This window comes from Pseudorasbora parva, chromosome 9 (assembly GCF_024679245.1).
Source record: "Pseudorasbora parva isolate DD20220531a chromosome 9, ASM2467924v1, whole genome shotgun sequence".
In the NCBI taxonomy this organism is placed as follows: Eukaryota; Metazoa; Chordata; class Actinopteri; order Cypriniformes; family Gobionidae; genus Pseudorasbora; species Pseudorasbora parva.
Genome location: NC_090180.1, coordinates 33,964,377 through 33,973,839, shown reverse-complemented (window position 1 = coordinate 33,973,839; position 9,463 = coordinate 33,964,377). Strand labels below are relative to the sequence as shown.

The window sequence follows — 9,463 nt, the reverse complement described above, 5'->3', positions numbered from 1 at the left end:
CATCCATCCATCCATCCATCCATCCATCCATCCATCTATCTATCTATCTATCTATCTATCTATCTATCTATCTATCTATCTATCTATCTATCTATCTATTCCACTGTGGTATAAAGTCGTTTTCATTTACCTTTATTTACACATATCATTAGCTTTAAATGTGTTATGTATTTTTTTTATTATAATTATAATCTTATAAATATATTATAGTTATAATCTATAGTTGAGAACATTTTGTGCATTATGGAGGAATATTTCACACAATATCGCGGTATTCTACGGGATTTCACCTAACCATTGACGTCACTTCCGTTGTTGTATTGCGTCAGTTACGAAACGTTGCCATTTCCGCCTGGCAGACGAAAGATCTACGTTTTACCATCCCGATTTACTCCAGCAAAATGTCTGTGGGCGTTTTATCTCCTCATTTGAACACTCCACCAAATAACCAAGGCATACTTATAGGCGATAAAGTCTATTCGGAGGTGTTTCTGGCCATCGATAGCTCGATAATACCCGATGAAAGATTTTCCGCCACCCCGTCCATGCTGGATGGCCTCGACAATGAGACCGAGACAGATCTTCGGATTCTGGGCTGCGAACTCATCCAGTCTGCCGGGATTCTTCTTCGGCTGCCACAGGTCACTGTCTAATTATGTTAATATATATATATTTATTCGTTGGTTCGATTTCTAATGACCCGAGACGATGCGCTTAGCGCGGCTGGCTAACGTTAGCATTAACCGGCACATTGAAGCCGGCGGCCTTTGTCTGGAAGCGAAACCTTAGATGGTGCCAACCGGGGCCTTGCAATGTATTTTGGGCTGAATTTAAAAACTAATTTTTTGTTGTTATACAAGTGCGTGTTTCATCAGTATGTAAAGTGGCATGAACGTCGTTGTGATGGGTTGTTTGGTATTTTGATTAGGTGGCGATGGCGACTGGACAAGTGCTTTTTCAACGATTCTTTTACTCGAAGTCCTACATCAAACACAGCTATGAAGTAAGGCACAAATACAAAAAGTATTAACTGACTGAACCCAGGTCATGAAAATAACTAATGTGGTTTTCACGTTAAAACAGATTGTTGCTATGGCCTGTGTGAACTTGGCGTCAAAGATTGAGGAGTCGCCGAGGCGAGTGAGGGATGTGATCAACGTTTTCCATTACTTGAAACAAGGAAAGGGCAAAAAGTAAGTCGGGTGTGTTTTTTCTCCATTGGTTAAGGTGTTAAGCATTTTGCGAATTGTTTTGATTGCTTTTTTAGGTGTGTAACTTTACCATGAGATCCAAAAACAACGAAAGGGCGAAACGTAAATAGATCTTTTTTTATTATTATTATTTAAGCGGTTAAGAATTGTTTTTGATAGTTTTTTTTATATACAAATAACTTCTATTTTCCATGAAATCCCAAGTTTATTGGGTAAAAGCTGTTATTTTATATCCCTCAATTACTTGTCTGTTGTCTACTTATAATTAGATTGCACATTTAAATTTCTTAATTTGAAACTATTTTGAAGATGTTTAATTTTTGAATTAGAGAGAAATGCCATAAGCAAGAATTATCTTAAAAGATTATGAAATAAAGCAAAAAATGTAGTCGCTAGAAAATATGCATATTGTCCGATACCAATACTTATTTATTATTTGAAAGCTGACGACGAATATATATTGGCTGAAATATCTAAATACAAATTGTGATGCATTTTTTGAGCCCAATTGCCAAAACAGCAGGGTTCCCATTAAAAGCCATGTCCCAAGCACTTCAAAATAAATTAAACATACAATAAGGCAGCCTAATTTGAACTAGATTACTTAACTTTTATAATTTATTTAAAATTTCTATGGCCAACTTTAAATGTTATGAAGTAAAATATCTATCGCTATTCGTCAGAACACCTTTAGTATTCAACTTACGATTTTCTTATTGGATCAATAACATTTAAAAGTGAGCATATTGTTTTTATATATATATATAAATATAAAAGGGCTGGGCAAGTTAACGCATTAATTAATTAACGCCGACAATTATTTTATCGCGCATTAATGTAGTTATTTATTATTATATTGAAAGGCCGTTGCTCACTGCCTCTGAATATACATACAGACAAACTATTGGTCACAGGAGAATACAGTGCTGTCTGTGGCCTAAGCCAAGGGCTTTACATTCTTTGCAAATACGCGCAAATGTTTCAGATTTTTTTGTTGTTTTTATTATATTCAATGTAAACAGCAATTGATGAGTGTATCTCTACCTCTGGTACGTTAACAAGTCGTGTTGAGGCTCGCGCTGCCTCTCTCTTTGTGAGAGACATTCGTGGAGAAATCAAAACAATTGAGCAGCAATATAAACTCACAGAAGAAACATACTGGGGTAAAACTGAGTTTTTTGTAGTTGTTGATATTTATGATTTATGATATTGTTAGTAACACAAGTTGACTTTGCAATCGTGAATTGTGTAGCATGAATGGTGTAGCCTAGTTCAATAAACAAGTAGCCTAATTAATATTAAGTTACTTAAATTTTAGATCCAAACAACCTTTTTTGTTCCATTTCACAGACGAAAATAGTTCCAAAAGAAAGCAACACTCAGTGCGGTGTTTTGTTACTAAATGATTCAGTGTTTTGAATGAATCATTTGAATACACGACTCAATGACTCACTTATGAAGACGATCACTTGCTGCCCCCTATTGGTGGTTATGTTTAAAAGTATGATTGCATGTTTTATTTAGAACATCAATCTTATAACATTATTTATTGCAGGTGTATTTTTTGCAGTTTAAATTATTTTATAATTACAAGAAATATTGTAACTGTTACTAACTTTAACTGCTGTATAAAGCACCTTATTTGTTTAAAGTGTTTGCAAACCATATGTTATTGCACTTTGTTCATTTAGCAGCACTTTTGTATTCATAATTGAATTTTGCGCATACTGCGATTAATCACAGAAAATAATGTGATTAATCGCGATTAAACATTTTAATCGTTGCCCAGCACTAATATATATATATATATATATATATATATATATATATATATATATATATATATATATATATATATAATATAAACTTGTGACCAACGTTTACTTTGTGTTCTACCAGGAGCAGCCCTCTTGTCCTTGACCAAAACTACATTAACACCAAGAACCAAGTGATCAAAGCGGAGCGCCGTGTCCTTAAAGAGTTGGGCTTCTGTGTTCACGTCAAACATCCACACAAGGTGAGTTTTGTTTTCTAAAATTCACATTTTTTTGCTATCAATTTCTTTAAATGAAAATCATGATCTTGTTGATCAATTAATAAATACAAATGTTTATTTCAGATTATTGTCATGTACCTACAAGTGCTTGAATGTGAGAAGAATCAGATGCTGGTTCAAACAGCATGGTAAGTGTGCTTTTGTCTTTGGAGCTCATGTAAATGCCCTTTAAATTGACCTGAAATTTTTTTCCACCTAGAGGAGACATTGGATCAGGTTTATGGTTGGACTCGTGCTGTGTTTCCACTAGTAGCTGTCATTATTTGCTGTTAAGAGCTTGAACTTGTGAAAAGAGCTTGCTACTTAGGCATCAACAGGACTTAGTGGAAACACTGCATTATAAAGTATGAATTGCATTGTAGCTTGATATACCTTAAGGTAAGATAGGCTCACATTATTCCGGCTCTTCCCCCACTTCCTTTGTTTTTTGTTTTGTTTTTTTTTGTAATAAAAATGCAGGATTATTCTGTAGGTCATGTATCATTGACTTGTTGCACATCATTGAGGTTCTGGCTTATGGAGAGCTCTGTTTAACTTTGTCCTTTCTCTACTCTTTGATTAAAGGGTAGCCCATGGTGGTAAGTGTCACAGAAAACACCCGAACTCCTCAGGCACAAGACCCAGGAACCCCTCCCACCTTATTGGCTGGCCTTTTCGAGGCTGCCAGCCAATCCAGTACGAGCTCTCAGCGGAGGTTGGCTTTGCTGGGGGGTCCAGGATTATCTTTTTTCTTTTCTTTTTTCTCTAGAGCTCAAGTGCTGGTAGTTAGTTGTGCACTTACTGCGCTCTAAATCAAAAGTTTTTTTTTTAGCAGTGAAAACGGTATGTTACTTTTTTTCATATGAATCATGTTCATGTGAATTGTCACAGTAAGTTGTCCCCTGATATTCTCCATGAAGTGATCCTTGCCTCTCCTCACACCTTTTTTGATTATGGGGTTTGAAAGTTTCGATTTCGCCAGACATGCACGTTTGTTTCAGCATAATTTGAGATGTTTTATTACTCAAATTTAAGATTACACTATTGCTTCCATCATGGCTACATTTAAAAAGTGAGGGAAAGGACATGAAGTTAAGAGTCTCCAGAATAAGCCATATATATATATATATATGAGAGAGAGAGCATGGCAGGTCTTGCATAGGTGTTTCTTCATGTTTTGCAGGAATTTTATGAATGATGCTCTCAGAACCAACGCGTTTGTGCGGTTTGAACCCGAGACCATAGCGTGTGCCTGTATTTATCTCGCTGCTCGAGTGTTACAGGTACGTCCTTGGCTTTATTTATCTTCATTTTCTCCATTTCTTTTATTTCATTGCATGCATTTGTATTTCTGCAGATTCCCCTTCCTTCCAAACCACACTGGTATCTTCTTTTCGGTGCTACTAAGGAGGACATTAAAGAAGTATGCATTAGCACGATGAGGCTTTATTCTAGGGAAAAGGTAACTTAAATTGACTAAACTTACAGAATTACATTACTTTGGCTATCTTTATATCTACTAAATAAACTACTTAGATGCTGTTGTTGATATTCTATGCATTTTTCAGCCCAACAGTGAACAGCTTGAAAAACAGGTGGAGAAGAGGAAGGTGGCCCTGGAGGAGGCAAGACTAAAAGCCAAAGGACAGAATCCTAGTGTCACACCAGCTCTCGCTGCCATTGGTGGATTTTCCCCAGCATCAAAACCCTGTATGTTTGTTTTTCTGGTTGCCTTTTTTTTACACCGGGTACACACCGCATGATTTTCAAAGTCATCAGATTTATCAGACGTTCTATTTGTTGGCAATTAGTTGCTGCTGTGGGCACATTACACAACAGATCGGTGACAATGAGTCACACATTACACAGCATTCAATAGGAAGGATCGCTGACAACTCTGGTCTATAAAATAAGTTTTCGCATACAAACACGTGAGAAGTGATGCAGGAAATTGTAAGGTCAGATGGGAGTTCTGTCACGAGACTTGATTTCTTGTTATATTTATGCACGCAAGAAGCTTATCCAAGTTGTCTGTGTGGATTTGCAGGGGAAAGTTCCTCCTGAACATTCCCTTGCGTTGTATCTTGCAATCTCATTGGCTGTTCACATTGCATAATGTTGCAATGTGAAGAGATCACTGAACCCACGGTTTGGATCATATTATGGTTTGAGTCCCGGATTGGATCATTTTTCTAATCAGTTGGGTGTACTTAAAGTGGGTATTAAATAATAATATCCCACTTTAAATACTTTTGATATCACATAAAAAAATCTAGCTTTTAATCTTTCAACAATATTAAATGCAAGTAAACAGTCCGCATGGGTAAATGCAATAATAACGTACGTATCTAGTATTCAAGTACAGAAATGTAATTGTTAAATGACACTAGTGTTCACTTTATAAATTAAGTGTAGGTTAATCTTTGTTAAAGATGTTTTTGTTGCTTGATTAACATTAGTGACATTGATGTTTAGAGGCTGCTCTCACTTTGAATGAACCGATCTGATTTCTCTCTCAACTGTTTGTTCCCTTATGGCATAACCGGCTGGGTTTAAGAAAATTCTTGCCGAGATGGGTATTTGAACATAATATTGTGTGTATTTGTCTATTCAAGTGGAAGGAGACTCAAAGGATGTATCAGTTCCGTATCTGAAACGCTCCTCTGTGCGCGCCCTTTGACTGTGTACAGTTGTACAGTGAGATAACAGCGCACATTCAACTTCTTTCACCGCATCTTTGAGCTTGAATGGTTTGAAATTGCTTAAATGTTTCAATTGTCAAGAAAAAAAACATGTACAAATGATAAACTTTCACTTTACGATTGTTAAACTTTAAGGGTTAGTTCACCAAAAATGAAATTTACGTCATTAATGACTTATCCTTATGTCGTTCCTCACCCGTAAGACCTCCGTTGATCTTCAGAACACAATTTAAGATATTTTATGCACACTGTACTGTACTATTGCCAATGTCACGTGAATTCAGCAGTTTGGATCACGTATCAAACTGCTAAAATCACGTGACATTGGTGATCCGAATCATTGATTGATTCACTGATTCATGGCCGTTTGAATCTTTATTTGAGGTTTAAAAACAAACGCGGAAGAGAAGACTGACGCTGAATAAAATCATAGTTTTTGTTATTTTTGGACCAAAATGTATTTCCGATGCTTTGAGAGATTCTGATTAACTGATGTCACATATGGACTACATTGATGATGTTTTTATTCCCTTTCTGGACATGGACAGTACAGTGTGCATAGACTGCAAATGCTCTGGGACTAAAATATCTTAAACTGTGTTCTGAAGATGAATGGAGGTCTTACGGGTGAGGAACCGCATTAGGGTGAGTCATTAATGACATCAATTTCATTTTTGGGTGAACTAACCCTTTAAGAAATGAATCTGTGAATCACAGATTGCGTTTTTGATAATACACTCTACACTTTCGTTATTCGAGTGAACAAGCACGAATTTCCTCTGATTTTCGCAAAATTCAATCTGTAAAAACCGTGCAGTGTACCTGGCAGTAATAATAGCACTTTCTGCAAGTACTTGTCTATTCACAGGCATCTAAAAGTTTTCTTTTTCTCTCCTTTCCAGCTTCTCCACGAGAAGTGAAGGTGGAAGAAAAATCGCCAAACTCTAAACTTGTAAAGGAGTCCGAGAACAGACAGTTGTTTCCCAAAAGCCCATTGAATGGGTAAGCATTTTAATATACACCACCTAAACTGATTCATTACAAGCTGAACAGTTATTAGTACAATTATTTATTTTTAACATTGCTAAATATTTGGCATGTATGGTATGTCTATAAGAATTCTATAAGGAGTCATTTATGTACAAAAAAAAAGAGAGAATGAATTGAGGTCCCTTTTCATTTTAAATGCAAGGTGGCTGTTTATTGCTGTGAATTTTGAGGCTGACTTGCCAACAAAAGCAACTATAATGTGAAATACTATTTTTGTGATATAAGATTTTGGTCATACATAAAAAAAGAAGTATTTGTATGTTCTTTTGTCACTTTTTAAATATTTTAATTTAGCTTTACATATCAGTTTTAGCAGTTTATGCTTTTTTTACTTCAGGTAGTTGACCTGTCGAAATTCCCGATTCTCATCTAAGTTTGTTTTTCATGTAATATTTATATATATTTTACTAAACATAATTTTTTCCTCATTGAAATCATATTGCTTACCATAGAGGGTTAAGGATTTCATCCTTATTTAACAAACTATTTTAATAGTTTAACAAACAAAAAACCCAGCTGTCTGCCTGTTTGCTGTACTGTACCATATTGTTTAACCTTTTTGTTTTGTTTTATTTCTTTTATATAGCAGCATGAAAAAGGATCGAAAAGTGTTTCAGAATGGCAAGAACCACAGCCGGTCTCGCTCACGATCACGCTCTCAGTCTCGTTCTCCACACCGACAGTAAGTTACAGCATGCGCTTTCACTTTAATTGAGATCTTGTACCTGTATACCAGGTTGATGTTTAAAACCGTCTTTCTCTTTCTGCTGTTCTCTTATCCTTAGTCGGAGGAGCCACTCAGGAACGTACAGCTCTCACAGCAGCCACAGCCCATCTCCACGGCAACACAAAGGTCGCAGAGCTTCGCCAGTTACGCAACTCAGGACGGAGCGAGACAGACAGAGCGAGTCTAGTCGGCATGGCAACAAAAGGAGGAGATCACGGAGCCGAACTCGCAGCACTTCGCGCGAAAGAGGCCGTGACCGCGACTACGTGAAACACAAGCACGATCGCGGCACCGGTCACCACTGGGACCATCGCGAACGTGACCGCGACCGCTCGCATGATCATGGACGAAGCAAACACCAGAGCAGGTCACATTCTGGACACAGCAGACACAGGAAATGAGACACCCGGCACTGCTAAATAAAAATGGAGGGAACTTTGATGGCACTGGACAATAGGACTAAACATTAGATTGGAAAAATGCTTGCTTCAACACAAAGTTTCCTAAAAGCTGACCTTGTTAAGAAGTGGATGTTCTCTCGATGTTATTGTTCTTGCATCTCTGACTGACTCGTATAGAGTTGCGTTAAGCAAGGTAGTGATGCCTTTTTATGTATTGTGTTTTACTGTAAACTTGAAAGTGAACAACAGACTGCTAAAAATCTGCCTAAATCAGGGATGACATTTGCACAGGAAGCAGCAGTCTAGACCTGTGTATGTTAAATATTTTTCAAATGCACAACTGTGTTTGTGCACTGTACATATAAAGCTTATTTTTATGATGTCAGAAGACTTTGTATTCGTCTCTTCTCAAAATAAAAAATGTTATAACATTCAAAATCTGAGAAAAATGGTTGTACTTTTTTTGATTGTATAAAATGAGTTCAAACTAATGAACTGGCATTGTAGCAAACATTTAAAGGTGTACTATGTAGGCTTTTTGCAGTAAAATATCCAAAAACCACCAGGCCAGTATTATATATTTTGTTCTTGCAATATCCCAAATGTTTCCAACTATTTGTAAATTAAGAATTTTGCTGTTTTAACCAAGGAACCAGGGCGTCTGAGGGAGTCGCCTGTCAATTGCGTCATATGTTACCCTCGGTTTCTGCTTTTATTTGGCAGAAACGCTTTACTTTTAGTAGTGCAACAGCAGCCGTCGAGTGATCTCACAGTCATAAGCTCATTTTAAACACACACCTCATGAGAGAAAATGGTGCCGGTGACTGCCCTTTCATAATAAAAGTCTTGCTGCTCGTGAGCTGTGTTGTGTGTAACAATCACTCCAGTTGCCTTGCTCAGCTTTCACAACATTCGGTCCTGCTGTGCTTCATACTACAGTAATGTTAATAATCGCATCCATGAACATAATTTCTGCCCGAGTTCTATCCCGATTCTTTTCCACGGGCTGTGATCACTTGAAGATCACTTGTCCCAAACTTCAGAGAGGGGGTTGTAGCCTACATCGAGCAGGGACAGTTGTAGGAATATGTATATTCCAGCAGCGAGTCGACACAAAGCATTCCAGAGACCCCCTCTCCGAACCCTGAACCGGTCGTACAACTGATCAAGGATGCCTAAACGGCCCAGACATCTCTCCCCCTTTACCTGCGTTATCTCAAAACCAGCACAAGGACAAGATGAGTCACATGACGTGATCCCCTTTGTTCTACAAGCATGACATGATCCCCCTTTGTCAGTTGTTGTCAGATTCCTACAACTGTCCCTGCTCGATGTAG

General features: G+C 37.3%; 1 protein-coding gene across 1 annotated transcript; it reads left to right on the top strand.

Annotated features, from left to right (window-relative positions):
* Positions 1-322: 322 nt before the first annotated feature.
* Positions 323-8,691, top strand: ccnl1b (cyclin L1b). The gene is made up of 11 exons (XM_067452327.1): positions 323-641; positions 929-1,003; positions 1,084-1,193; positions 3,111-3,228; positions 3,331-3,395; positions 4,430-4,529; positions 4,604-4,708; positions 4,815-4,956; positions 6,851-6,950; positions 7,585-7,680; positions 7,784-8,691. The coding sequence occupies exons 1-11, from the start codon at positions 402-404 to the stop codon at positions 8,124-8,126; spliced, it is 1,494 nt and encodes a 497-aa protein (XP_067308428.1). The 5' UTR covers positions 323-401; the 3' UTR covers positions 8,127-8,691.
* The last annotated feature ends 772 nt before the right edge of the window (positions 8,692-9,463 follow it).

Excerpts from the sequence above, each read along its gene's own strand:
- ccnl1b (XM_067452327.1), top strand. The coding sequence starts at position 402 with ATGTCTGTGGGCGTTTTATCTCCTCATTTGAACACTCCACCAAATAAC. Across the intron at positions 3,229-3,330 it reads ACGTCAAACATCCACACAAG|ATTATTGTCATGTACCTACA; the intron begins GTGAGTTTTGTT and ends TGTTTATTTCAG. Across the intron at positions 7,681-7,783 it reads TCTCGTTCTCCACACCGACA|TCGGAGGAGCCACTCAGGAA; the intron begins GTAAGTTACAGC and ends TCTTATCCTTAG.